Below are 14,563 nucleotides of genomic sequence, written 5' to 3'. Positions count from 1 at the left end.
ATCCCCCAAAGCATTATCTTGCACACCCTACTTTTTATACCACTGCCCTAAAAAACCATCAAAATACTGAGCATTCCACAATATTTGTTGAAACCATATCCACTGCCTTTTCTAGCAACCTCCTTCCAAAGACCCTATCCATCTTCCACACAACCATACATTCACTATCCTTCCCTCATATTTGGAATTTAATGTTTTCCTACTTTAGTGGATTGAATTTGAATACAGACATTTGGAGATACAGAAATTGTAAGCCTTCCTATACTAGGGAAACTTCTCAGTACATGGGTAAGGATGGCCTATTGTAGAGCTAAGTATTTTGACAAAATGGGAAGACTTTAGAATTTGGAGTTACACAGAGAATATTGAAATAAATGCCCAACATTAGTAGAGAGCAATCATTTTTAAAAATTAAGGAGAATATTATGTGTAGCTATTAAAAATCAAGTTTTCAAATATGTTCAAAGTCACATTGTGAACATTTAAATTTTATTATGTGAATTGAAACATACAAAGTCCTTATTTTCTTAAATAATGTATGTGTGTACATATATGAATTAATATGTACATATATATGGTGATTATAGGAAAATATTAACATGTCGTTACATGTAGGTAGTATAATTAAGGTATTTTTGTTTTCTTCCCCATATTTTCCTGTATTTATCCAATTTTCTGCAATAGTATATAGTGATTTTATAACCAGGAAAAAAAAACTTGAAATATTATTTAAAGAAAATCCTCCACATTTATAAAAGCCAGTATATTTTCTGTTTACAATTAATTTACTGAGCCTGGAAAAGAGACGCATTTTACTCATATAAACATTAGTCTTCTCTGAGTACAGAAGCCATCAGTTTAGATAAACAAACCATTATACTGAGGACCTATGTGGAGTAAACTTGCTAGTTACTTAAGCCCATGATTAGGCTCAGGGGAAGTACTTACACCATAAATTTAAGCCAACAAAAAATCTGTAGTTACCAAATGAAACCACCAGGTGCCACTGTTGCTTTGCAGAAAGGAGAAGAACACCTAACACCAATTGGTTTCTTATTTAGCATAGATTAGTGCTTTCACCTGCTCAAGGATAACAATAAAATCTTCTCAGAGGCATAACAATTATTTCAATAATGTTATATTCATATCCCCAAAGGTAAATCAGAAGAGATTTGAAGGTATAGTTCCCATCAATTTCCTACATATGGGATTGAGAAAAGAGAACGTACTGTATCAAGAAATAGATTTCAACCATAAAAGCTAACTTTATGTTTTGAAATACCCAACTAATAGGAGCATTTTAATGCTGTTCACCACTGTTTTCTGTGAGAAAGTGCATTCTTCATTCTAACTCTGAATGGCAGGGATGTAAGTCTCCACCCTGGCTCTGCTACTTTCAACTGTAAGGTTTTGGCAGTTAACTCTCCATCTATAAAACAGTAATATCAAGCTTATACAGTTATTTTAAAGATTGAATAACATCATGTGCATAAACAGGGTTATTAGACAACTTATTACTTCTCTCTGCAGGGATAAGAAGTTCCCAGCTTCCTTGGCCACTACATCTAAGTGAGACAGGAAATCTCTGCCCTGATGCTAAAAAGGGTGCTAGACTTAATATCTTAGAACATGGGTCTTTTTCTAATTCAGGATCTATCATTTATGAGGAGTGGACCATGACAAGTCACTTCATCCATTGGGCCTTCTGGTTTCTCATCTTTGAAATAGGGGATTGAGCTAAATGGCTCTCAGGACCCCTCCAGCCAAGAATCCCATGGTTCTATAAAACCTGTACCACAGAAGGTATCATTCTATTTGTGCCTAATACACTTTCCTGATGCAACATTTCACAGGTATTAAAGTTGGGGGGCAAAGGGCTGTGGGACACATGGGTGCTACCATCCAATCATTTAGTATTTGAGCTCCTTTCATGTACCAAACATAGTGCTAGACTCTGGGGATATAAAACTGAGGATGATACCATCTCTTCCTTCAAATAGTTTTTAGTCAAATGGAGGAACAGATAGATATCCAAGTACAATGCAACAGGGTGAGGGTATGGACTTGAGTATATATCTAAGGAGGCAGACAGTTGATCTTCAGTATGCTGTTGATCAGTTAGTTTCATGGAATTCAAAGTAATTCTGAGGGACTTTTCTGATTTGCCTAAAGTTGTTTCCAGGATGAAGAAATTTCTGGGGCATTCTTCTGTGGCTGTTACCAACTTCTGGCTTAAAGAGACCTAGGCAAGATATCTTCTGAAGTACACACTCCTGGGTTTTATAATCTATATGAAAATGAAAAGTGAATACCCTATAGCATAGCAGAAAGGAGACAGATCGTTGTTTGGAATAGACCAGTAGAGCTTCTTCTGCCATTTAGCACAGATGTTCACATTCAATTTCAGTCCCATTATCTTTCTAAATTCCCTCTCCTCCTTAGTGTTTGTCACTGACCCTTTTCTCTTCTCTGCAAATTGCTATGCTCAGTTTTCCCAAATTTTTCTCAACTGGGTCAGCAGCTCTAAACACCCACTGCCTCTGTGCTCTTGCCAATATGCCTTTATTGATCTGAGACTCCCAAACCAGGGCATTACAAGGCTGGAGAAGAAACAGAAGAGCAAATACCAGCTGCTGCCATCTGGCAATTTCAAAAGCTACCAAATCCCCCTCTGCTTACCAGACTCTCTGTAGTAAGCTCCGGCAAATCCTGGATGGTACAGCAAGGGTAATCCAGGACCGAGATGCTGCAAAATGCAAAGAAAGGGGCAAGCTTTAGGGAAATGGAAATGGCAGTACCTGGAATGACAGGAATTATTTCTCTCCAGCAGGCCCCATCTATTTCCCAAATTGCTTAGTGACCTCAGCTGAAACAGGGTTGTGGTGCCAGGCAACCATGGCACCACATGGTTCCTCATGAGAGGAACCCACAGAGTTCCTTCAGGCCAGCCCCCATCTAGCAGATGCAAAAGAAAGCAGCAAGAGAGCCTCTGGTATAGCCACCTCTCTCCTTTCTTCTGTAAAGAGTCCGGACACAGGTGCACTTCTGTTTGTGTACTTAAGTGTATGCTTGTGTATACGTGTGAACTGTGTTCCCAGAGATGCTGCCCAAACTTAACCCACTTAGTAACAGTCTGTGGACGTGAGGATGAAATGCAGACCATTCCTATGTCCTTTACCAAATGTTTCTGAAAGCCAGGAGCTCTGGGAAATGATCACGGAAGCCATTCTTGAAGGAAGCTTAAGACGGAGGCAGCTTCCTGCAGCAGGGCCAATCTAGTAGCTCAAGAATAGTAATAGCATTGGGGCATCTGGGTGGCTCTGTCAGTTAAGCGTCCAGTCCAACTCGATCTCGCCTCAGGTCATGATTTCAGGGTCATGAGATCAAGCCCCATGTTGGGCTCTGTGGTGGGCATGGAACCTGCTTAAGATTCTCTCTCTCTCTCCCTCTGCCCACCCCTCCTTGCCCCCGCTTGCACTCATGCATGTTCTCTCTCTCTCATAAAAAAAAAAAAAAAAAAGGAATGGTAACAGCATCTGCCCCCAGAACTGACAGTGGGGGACTATAAGGGAGCTGGAGGCTCTGTGGTGAGCCCAGGGAAGCAGGCAAGAGTAGGTAGGGGAAATGAGGCACTGCATTATGACAGGGACATAGTTACTCAAAATTACAGTTCTTCCTTTCCTTTTCTTTTTCATTGGTACAAGGCAGAATTTAGCTCATCTCTAATGCTCCTTCTGATTCTGACATTCTATAACGTTTATAACCTATCTGAACTGGATCAAGGATGTTGGCAAAGCAAGGGCCATAAAGAGGAGTATGGGGTTTCTTGGACCTGTCTCTACATTTCTAAAGTCAAAACTCTATCCAAGCAAAAGGCAACAATATATTTACCTAGAAATGTTTACCTTTGTCCAAGAAACCCACAATGATAACCAAGGTAGGAGAAGAGAGGGCAGTGGATCTACCTATAACATTGCTCATCATCTTAATTCACTCTACTGGATTCTCCCAGGGCTGCCAGTTCTGTACTTACTGCTCCATTAGTATAAACATTCTTGGCTGGCTTATCCACTTATCTACCCACCTCCCACAAAGCCCCATGGCAAAGTAGATGCTGGCAACCAGGAAATGGGGGCAGAAAATCAAAGATAGATTTGTTCCATCCTCTGTGAACTGAATTCTAGCCTAAGGGGGCAAAAAATAAAGTTACAAGTTTCTGGAATATCTCTATATTGTAAGAGCCATGAGCAAAGTGTGCAATAAGGGGCTATGGGTGTTCCAAGTTCTCAGGGATTATGCCGCAGTAAAGCTTGCAGGTGGTGCAGAAGAGAACCATCTTATACAGGCTAAACTTAGTTAATGATGTAGTCTGGCACTACCATTCTTCCAATTCCAAATAGAACCTAATGGACACCTATCAGATTATTTGCTCCTCCCCTTCCAGGCCCATGGTGGAGGTTGGGTATTTAGTTCGTGAACCCCGGCCATACTTGATTGATCCAGGGGTGGATCTCTAACTGGAAATGTGGAACAGGACTCTCATATGTTTATCTTAACTGATACTTATATAAAAGCTCTATGATATAGTCAGGAAATGTATTATTTTAATTTTAAGATAAAAATAGTGTGGCTCAAAAAAACCAGAGAGTCCTTACTTGAGATTACATAGCTAGCAAATTGCAGGTCTCATGACTTCAAGTTCCATGTGTGTATGTGCACTTCATTTTATTTTTTAAAGATTATTTAGGGGCACCTGGGTGGCTCAGTCAGTTATACGTCTGCCTTCAGTTCAGGTCATGATCCTAGGGTCCTGGGATCAAGCCCCTCATGGGGCTCCTTGCTCAGTTGGGAGCCTGCTTCTCCCTCTCCCTCTGCTCCTTCCCCTGCTTGTGCTCTCTCTCTCAAATAAATGAATAAAAGCTTTAAAAAAATTTATTTGAGAGAGAGAGAGAGCAAGTGGAGGGAGAGGGAAAGAAAGAATCTCCAGCAGACTCCCTGCTGAGTGAGGAGCCCAATGCAGGGCTCCATCCCAGGACGCTGAGCTCATGACCTGAGCTGAAATCAAGAGTCGGACACTCAACTGACTGAGCCACCCAGGTGCCTCTGTGTATTTTAAACTACATATAAGTAGGCTGCCTCTCCATGGTGAACTTTTAGGCAGTTTAAGACTGGTGAGGCACCAGTCTCCCGGCCTTCTCTAGTCACCCCAAGTAATCAGATCAGCCTCCTTCTACTTTAGGAACTCTGCCTCTGGTAAACTCTAGTTAACATGCTTCTAGTTCTTGTGGAAGTAGCAAACTAAAAAACAAGGATTTACTCTGTAACTCCCAAGTCCCCAGTTGGCTGGAGGAGTGAAAAGCAATTTGTATTCATAGTAATTGTGACCAGAAAACAATCTGCGTTTTGATCCTGCCTCTGCTGCTTACTTAAGTCGTCTCACTAGCATGTTGAGCAAGTAATTAACCTCCCTGAATTTGTTTACTAATTGGTGAAGTGAGAATAAAATTTGTTGTAATGCCTCTTACCATTACTGAGGAGATTAAATAAAATACCATATATTTGTTTTATTACAAACTGATCTAAATAAGGGTCTGTTAATTACCTTGAGTTACAAATTCTACATAACACTACAGTTTACAAAGTAGTATAATTGTTACAACTTATGATTTATACTAAGATCAGGGCTGGCCAGATAAGAAGGCTGTTTCACAAAAAAACATCTTCTGGATCCTTCTGCCATAGGGCTAAAATTTCATTGTTGCAGTTTTATTTATTTGAGTTGTGACATTTTTTAGTTTTCAAAACTATTAAAATACAAATACCTCTGTGAAGAGGCCAAACCACACACCCCATCAATTAACACTTCAAGGAAATTAAATTTAACAGTGACAGCTCTAAGATAGAAAGGACTAGGGACACAAGGAGAACTGAAAGGCTCAGAGATGATGTATATTTCCCAACCCATCCCAAAACAGACCTTTGAAATAAACCTGTCCAGAGTCCATACCTGTTTTTGGCAGTGATGTAGGACAAGATATTTTGATTGAAGAACTTCAGGATCAATGGAATGCAGTTGGCAAATACCAAATGTTGTGATACATATTCAAACTGAATTAAAAGATCAAAGCAGAAAGGGCTGCTTATTTGGGGGATAACAGAAAGTACACATGAAAAATAAGATTGGCAAGTACAACTCTAATATCCATTCCTAACAATATCCACTGTCCACTTGTGTTATCAGTCCTCCTGTCTGAGAAGTGGGGAGAAGCATCATCAGCCAGCTCATCCTGCATGGAGGGGGATAATCTGCAGTGTGTGTATGTTGTAAACACCTGACCAAAAGCACAAAACATAAACAAGGCAGAAAGAAAATCCCACTCCAGATAAATAGAAGGAATTGCTGCAATATTTGTTCCTAAGCTCAACAAGAAAGGAAGGCTCCCTGAGGGAGCGGTCTTCCATACCAAACCTCTGGTTCATAGTGTTTCAGCAGTGATTGATACAGCAGGAACAGGTGCAGCTTACTCCCAGCAACTGCTGGCATCGTTCAGTCCAGACAGATAAGGCACATAGCAACCAGCTGAACCACTGGGATGTGGACTCCAGCATGAGTCTGTCTGGTTCACTGCATTATCCCTGTACTTACATTATCAGTATTTTATTTTATTTTTTTAAAGATTTTATTTATTTATTTAACGGCGGGGAGGGGGACACAGCAGGGGGAGCGGGAGAGGGAGAAGCAGGCTTCCCGCCGGGGCAGGGAGCCCGATGCAGGGCTTGATTACAGGACCCTGGGATCATGACCTGAGCTGAAGGCAGACACTTAACCGACTGAGGCCCCCAGGCACCCCCATTATTAGTATTTTAATGAATGGATCAACAAGAGCCCTTCAGTCAACAGATACTGCACTGGGGTGCCTGGAGGGCTCAGTTGGTTAAGCGTCTGCCTTCGGCTCAGGTCATGATCCCAGGGTCCTGGGATGGAGGTCCGCATCGGGCTCCCTGCTCAGCAGGGAGCCTGCTTCTCCCTCTCCCTCTGCCTGCCTGTCTGCCTACTTGTGATCTCTCTCTCTCTGTCAAATAAATAAATAAAATCTTAAAAAAAAAGATACTACACTGAGAATAAGTCCAAGATTTCTTTGATGGGCTAAGTCCAAGATCTCTTTGATGGGATAAACACCAGAAATAGGGGTTCCATTTTGCTCTCTTGAATTTGGATGGGGTTTGTGTCTGGGAAGACCTAGTGGGCAGTGTCCTGGAGTGCAACACCTGGATTTTGCCTGTGACGCACTGAATATCAGACACAGTTTGCCTCCAGATCCAGAACCCAGACTGCTGGGATAGTACAGAAACTGGGTTGAAAAACCAGAAAATTGTGGTGTTTTAAATCCCTTAGCTTTTCCTGATCACAAGAAGTAGCCATGGCAGCAAGCCAAGCTGCCCTCTGCCCCTGGGTGTGTGGTTAGAGGTGGGGAGTCAGCTTGTGCTGCCCATTTCTCTCCTCTCAAATATTTTCTCCCTGGCAGCCAACCTGGGGTATTTTCCAAAGCTCCAGATGGAGCAGCCAATACATACCCACTATGAAGTTATGGAAAATGTTTTTCAATTTGAAATTTGTCTGTAGCCTTGTAGGGATTCACTGACACTGACACACACTGGCAAGGCCCATCAAGCCACCCACCTGTCTGGCTGTTGATCCACATACTGCCCACCAAGAGATGCAGACAGAAAAAACATATCCACGGTTCTCTGTTCTTTCTACTAGGAACACTATCTCCCACCCACCCGTACTCCTCCCAGCCCTGCTGTTGCTCAGCAAATACTGGCAGAAGAAGTGTGAGCACCCAGGACACCCATAATATACCCAAAGATGTCTCTGAATGTACTAGAGTGGAGAAATACCCTGATTATATAGTCAAACCTGTATGGACACAGACCCTGCAGGAGCCTCTGTGCACTCTGAGAATCTGCTGTTCTAGCAGCAAGCTTGGTTCTGACTTCTTAGGAGGAAAATGGGGCAAAGACACTGGGCAATCATGAGGAGCCTCCTCTCCTCCCCATGTTCTCACCACAGAGACCATCCACTCCCTGCCCCCAGGTTCCCTGATATTTGGCAATGCCCACAGTACCAAGTCCAAACTCCTCAGCCTGGTGAACAATGCCTTCGTGGGAAAGCAGCTTCTTAACCTTTCTTACGCTCGGCTTCCTCATTTATAAAACAGGGATAAAATAAGACCTACCTCATAGGATTAAGAGAATTAAATGAGATCCCCCATGAACTTAAGAGAGTGCCGGGCACATTATAAGTACTCAACAACTGTGTACTACCATATGTATTATGATCTGCTCCCTGTCCATCCTCTCCAGCTCCATGTATCACCAGGCCGCCCCATCTCCCCGTACCCCAGGGAGAACTCCAGCAACATTTAAACAGTCTCCAAAGGTACTTTGCTCTCTCTCCTCTGGACTTCCATAGATTAACATTTCTGCTTGAAATGCTTCCTATCTTCCTTCCCTGACAACTCCCATATCCTGACTCACATCTGTTTCTTTAGGACTCAGGTTAAAAGTCACCTCTTCTCCATTGCAGGTTGGATTACCAGCCAGTGCTTACCTGTATCATGCACTTACCATTCCATAATTAGCTATTTATATATCCATATCCTTTACAAGACTTCAAAGTCCTTAAGAGCCAAAACCATGCCTTATTTTAGGATTATATCTCAAATGTTAGAAAAGGGCTTCACATATAGAAAAGTTTTTCTACATAGTTTTTCCTCACTTTTTTTTGTGGAATGCTTGAATCCTGTCTTGCACTGCTTCAAAGCTGGCTGGGCACATTCCCAAGAAGCCAAGGATTCCTACCCACAATCCTTGGATAACATTCAAAGGACACAGACATCTGCACCTGTCTAGGACAGTTCCTCACATCCCACTCCATACCCCCACGCAAGCTTGTGCAACAGGTAGATGGATTCCCCGAGGAGGACAAAGAAAAGGCTGAAAGATGTTCAACTGGACTATAAAGGCCCCTAGGCTCCTCTTTGGGAGACAGGGCCTGGAGAACACCCGAGACCTGTGGAGAAGTGCTGCTAGCTGCTCACCTGGTAGATGTGGTTCAGTTTGAAGTGTTTGAGGAGGAGCAGGAGCAGGGCAGAGATACTCTTTACAATGATCTCCTTGTGCCTGTTCACATCAATGCCCAACTTCATGCTCTGGAGAACAGTGATGCTACAATGGGGAGAGGAGTGAGGGCAGAGAGTAGCCTTAGAGAGAGGCCTACAAGGACCCAGGTATTTGGGTCAGAGACAACGTATACAAGAGAGCCAGAACTTGGGAGATCTGAACTTCTGTACTAGGGAAACCTCCAGGGTTCCCACTTAAGAGCCTGTGTGGAGAAAAGCTCCTTTGCTCTTTTTGTTTTTCTCTCTCCTTTGGCAAGCTCATCTCTTGGCAATGTCCACCCACATACCTATGCAACCAGTCACTGGCACTGATGATGCCCTGTAGACCATCAGTTTTGAGCTAAAAAGAACCCAACAGAGAGCATTGCAGTGGAAAGGGGAGAGGAGATCTCTTTGCTGACAATCCCTCTGTTATCAAGGTGGGGTGGGGACAAGAGAGATGCTATAGACAAAACAGCTAGCATTCAGCAGCCAACCCAGTTGAAGCACTCACGGCATCTCCTCAGGCAGGACATCTGCGAGGATATTGATAGAGTCTGTCTTGGCTTTGGAGGTGGGGGCTGCAGCCAGCAGAATCTTAAGTAGAGCAATCTAGGAAGTAGAAAATGAGGAGATCCATCTCTGCCCATCCCATTCAACAAGGCTATTTTTCCATACCTCAACAGCCCTATGAGAAGTGTTTTAGGGGCACCTGGGTGGCTCAGTCGTTAAGTGTCTGCCTTTGGCTCAGGTCATGATCCCAGGGTCCTGGGATCAAGCCCCGCATCGGGCTCCCTGCTCCACGGGAAGCCTGCTTCTCCCTCTCCCACTCCCCCTGCTGTGTTCCCTCTCTTGCTGTGTCTCTCTGTCAGATAAATAAATAAAATCTTAAAAAAAAAAAAAAGTGTTTTAATGCCTTCTTCTACATTCATTCCTCAATAACCAAATCTCCCCAGCCTCCAGAAGGGCAAACAGGTGCCTAGTCCTGAAGGCCTGCCTGTGAGGCTCTAAGGAGCCAGGGAGCTGTAGGCTGTGCTGCTTCAAGACTGTTTTTTCTAAAGAAGATTACGGAAGGAATAGAGAGGGGCAATGCCTAGAAATAAGGTGAGAGATATAAGCATGATGTCACCTTCTCTACCCCTTTCCTTCCTCTAACCCTGACCATCAGCATCCTCACCACTCAGACTGAGGCTATCTAAGACATGACAGACCATAGCCTCAGAGGGACTAGGGTACTTACTTAGAAGGAGGGCCCCCAATACATTCTGCATGTTCCCCACCTTATTCTCCAGCCCTCCCAAAGGACTTGGGAGTAGGGCCAAGTCTTCCTTCCTTTTGGAGAAGCCCCTGAGGAAAGCTCAGAATTCTAATGTGTTAGAGAATGCTTTCCCTCAGGGGTGAAGCCTCAGGGAACAAGCTCAAATAATGGACAGGTCAGCCTGAAATGGTTCTCAGCTGCCTGGTCCTGGAGCAGAAAAGGGCAGCTCTGGCCCAGCTATCTCCTTACCATGTACTGAGGGAGGCTGTAGAGCATGCCCTGGTAGAGGATTTCACACGGCGTCTCTGGGACCACCTCTTCCCCCTATGGCAGGAAATACACAGTTTGCCCAGGCCATTTTCCAGTTGACCAAAGGCTATGTTTTCTTGGTTGTGAAGGGTGGCATGAAAAGAGCACTAAGCTGGAGTCAGATCTAGGTTCCTATCCAGCTGTGTTAATGACTCATTATATCACCTTGGGTAAGTTTACTTTCTCTCTCTGGGTCTTAGTGTCCTCTTCTTTAGGATCACTGGGCCGGGCTGATGTCCTCTGAGGGCTCTTCCAGCCCTGACAAGCTATGATTCTGGTTTTCCCATTATCTGGAATCAATACAGAATTCTTCTTTTCCCATCACATGTTGGATCAGGAGTCAGAACACCTACCTAGGAGTTGGCTCAAACCACTGCTTTTCTGGCCACGCATGGGCTTAAGTCAGGGTACACGTATGTATGGGACACTAGAACAGACACCCCACACAGAAGCACTTCCTGTGGTGTCAGTCTGAGGTCATCCAAGAGCTCTGGAATGCTTGGAAGTGAGAGGTAGTTAACTCAGTAGAGAAGGCTGATAAGGGAGTTGGGTAACCCATGGCCGGGAGAGGCAGGAAGGAGTATTAGTAGGGAAGCTTTTAAGTAGAAACTATTTTCTTTCCTTCTCCAGTAGTCACTACCACATCTCTTCCCCTTTTATGACCAGCCCCCTCATCCACAACTCTGTCCTTTGTTGACCCCATCTAAGCCTTTTATCAGAGTGGGGGTACCAGGGCCTCCAGTGCTCAAGGGGCTATTCAGGCCATCATCATCTTTGGCCAGTTCAGTTCTTCCTCCCACAAGGTACCTCTATTCAAGGGCAAGGGTGACTGCCTTGAGACCCTGAGGCAGGGAGGAATAACATGGCCCCTGCCATCCCACATAACTCAACTGCTGCTTAAATGGGCATTCAATAAACTCAGGCAATAGGTCTTTGGGAGAGCAGATTGCCTTCATGCTCTCCCAAAGATCTATTTCATACCTTCTCTTCTCCCCTGTCCTCAAACCAATCCCCTCGCCCCCTCAATAGTTGCTAACCCAGCCTTATACTTCATGGAGAAAACAGAGGCAATCAGAGAGTTCATCTTCTCAAAACCAAATCTACCAGGGTCTCTACCTTCCTTCTTGACATGAAGTATGAACCGCCTCTGCTCTATTAAAGGCCAACCCTCCACTTGTGCTGGAGATCTCTCACGCTTTTGCTTTGTCGAATGCATCAGTTCTGCAATTGTCTCTTCTCTCCCAGATCATCTCTTTTAGGATATAAACATATTCTAGTGTCTCCTAGCTATAAAACACTGTCCTCTGACCCCACATCCTCCTTCAGCCACCATCCCAACATTCAAGACTGTTATTTCTAAAGAAGATTATGGAAGGAATAGGGAGGGGCAATGCCTAGAAATAAGGTGAGAGATATAAGCATGATGTCACCTTCTCTACCCCTTTCCTTCCTCTAACCCTGACCATCAGCATCCTCACCACTCAGACTGAGGCTATCTAGGCCATGACAGACCATGGCCTCAGAGGGACTAGGGTACTTACTTAGAAGGAGGGCCCCCGATAGAGGGGGCCTCTAGTGTCTCCTAGCTATAAAACAGTTTCCTCTGACCCCACATCCTCCTTCAGCCACCATCCCATTTCTATCCTCTCTACAATAAAACTATGTTGTCTGTGTTGACCATCTACCTCCTTTCTTTACATTCCTCTTTCAACACACTCCAACTAGGCTACTAGCCCCACCTCTTCACTTGAGGTTGCTCTTATCAAGGTCACCAGTTATTTTCATGTTGCCTGATCCAATGGGCACCTCAGGTCTTATCCATTTATCAGCAGTACTTGACACAGCTGATCACTCCCTTCTTGAAAAAATTTTTCTTAGCTTTAATAGTATCATAATCTCCCACATTCTCTCCCACCTCACTGAGTGTTTCTCTTACTCTTCTTTTCTGGCTCCTTTCCTGATTCATCCCACCCTCAACATAACTGGTGTGCCCCAAGGCTTTGTCCGGGGTCCCATCCTCTATCTCTGTTCCCTCCCTGGGTTATCTCAGCCAGTTCTATGGCTTTTAACACTGTCCACTAAGCCAACAGCTCCCAAATTTATTTCTCTAGGCCAGTCCTCTCTTAGAACTCTAGACATATATTCAATTGCATGGCTGCTCATGTGCATGGCTGCTTAATGGATATCTAAAACTGAGTATGACCAAAATAGAACTCTTGATGAAACAGAACTCCCCATGTTTCACCCTGCTTCTACTCTTTTCTGGTAAAGTCTTTACACAGCAGCCAGTGGCTTTTGAAAATATAAATCAGATCATGTCACTCCCCTGCTTAAAATCTCCAAGGGCTTACTTCTGTATTGTGAGACAACTTCACAATCCCTATCTTTGCTTACACGTCCTTTGTAAAGTGGCCCCAGGCCACCTCCCTGACTCCATCTCATACACCCCCAACCCTCACCCCTGTGTTCCAGCCACAGGCCTTCATTCACTACCCCTACTACTCCAAGCTTGCTCTCACCCTTGGTAAAGCTATTCCCTCTGCCTAGAATGCTCTTTCCCCCGATATTCCTATGGCCAGCTCCTTCTTGTACCTCACAGTTTAGCTTAACCCTCACCTTCTCAGAGGTCCACCTATCCTGGCTGCCTAATTGACCTTCTCAGAGGTCCACCTATCCTGGCTGCCTAATTGACAGTAGTCTCCTACATGATAGATGCCTCTATCATGTCATCCTATTTAAATTTTCTTCATTGTATCTCCCATTCTCAATAGTCTTCTTGTTTCCTTAATTACTTATTTTCTTTTTTCTCTAACTCTAATGTATCATGAAAGTAGGGACCTTGCCTTGCTTGGCACATCATAAGAGCCCAACAGCATGCACATATGCTCTGTGACAGCACTGCAGATAGATTTCCTCCTGCCTTTCTCCTGGGCAGGAGCCCCTTGACTCACCAAAGACATGGGGCACTTCTCCAGATCCTCTTCATTCTTGATCTGAACATCTGCAATGGAGATGTACTTGTGCTGGGGAAGAAAAGATATCAGTTAAGAGGCTGAGGTTACTAAAAAAAATTTTTTTTAATTAAAAAAAAAAGGGAGGGCACCTAGATGGCTCAGTCTGAAGAATATATGACTCTTGATCTTGGGGTTGTGAGTCTGAACCCCATGTTGGGTGTAGAGATTACTTAAAAAAAAGAAAAAGAAAAAGATACTGAGGGCCCCAACCACATATGTACCAGCCTCTTGCTTATCTTCCTTAATGATAACGAAATGTCCTGTATATGGGTTGTCACCCCAAACAGAACATGAACTCTTCGAAGGTAGGAGTCTTATTTACCCTTGTACCCTTAACATTGAGCCCGGTGCTTCATATACAGTGTTTCTGTTTATTCTATGTTCCCATATTTGTTGAAGAGCAGAAATAGTTAAGTATTTACCTTCAACCAAAGGGCAAGGGGAAGTGAAGAACAGGCCCGTGTCCCTGGACCACTATCCTGAGAGTTTTGCTGCGTGTGAGTATGCTTGTGTGCATGTGTATGGAGTGATGATGGGGTGAGGGAGAGTTCAGGGTCTGTGCAAGAGATGACTATTTTTACTCTTTGTGCTCGTATATACTTTGGATGCAGAGAAGACTGCTACTAATCCTGGGCTTTTGGAAGTTAGTGGCCTTATAGGGAGAAAGAAGTGAGAGGAAAGGAAGCGAGGAGGAGGAAGAGAGAAAGAAGGGTGGGAGGAGGAAAAAGGCATGAGAGGAAGAAAGGATAACTTTTTCATCTATCTGAATGTAGGAAAATGGTTAAATAAGGAGAGACCTAATTTCTTCCTCTTTGGCC

General features: G+C 43.9%; 1 protein-coding gene across 1 annotated transcript in view; it reads right to left on the bottom strand.

The window, feature by feature from the left end:
- The window catches only part of STRIP2 (striatin interacting protein 2), a 47,052-nt gene that overhangs the window by 13,901 nt on the left and 18,588 nt on the right, over nucleotides 1–14,563 (bottom strand). The window contains exons 13-18 of the mRNA XM_028104921.2: nucleotides 13,683–13,754; nucleotides 10,672–10,746; nucleotides 9,679–9,776; nucleotides 9,105–9,231; nucleotides 6,008–6,108; nucleotides 2,680–2,746 (exon numbers count right to left, since the gene is read on the bottom strand). Coding sequence (XP_027960722.1) covers nucleotides 2,680–2,746; nucleotides 6,008–6,108; nucleotides 9,105–9,231; nucleotides 9,679–9,776; nucleotides 10,672–10,746; nucleotides 13,683–13,754 — 540 coding nt within the window. The remainder of the gene's footprint in view (nucleotides 1–2,679; nucleotides 2,747–6,007; nucleotides 6,109–9,104; nucleotides 9,232–9,678; nucleotides 9,777–10,671; nucleotides 10,747–13,682; nucleotides 13,755–14,563) is intronic.

This window comes from Eumetopias jubatus, unplaced genomic scaffold, assembly GCF_037043125.1.
Source record: "Eumetopias jubatus isolate StellerSeaLion01/CBP00866 unplaced genomic scaffold, mEumJub1_p1.0 scaffold_14, whole genome shotgun sequence".
In the NCBI taxonomy this organism is placed as follows: domain Eukaryota; kingdom Metazoa; phylum Chordata; class Mammalia; order Carnivora; family Otariidae; genus Eumetopias; species Eumetopias jubatus.
The sequence above is the reverse complement of the archived record's forward strand: the minus strand, read 5'-3'. Positions and strand labels throughout refer to the sequence as shown.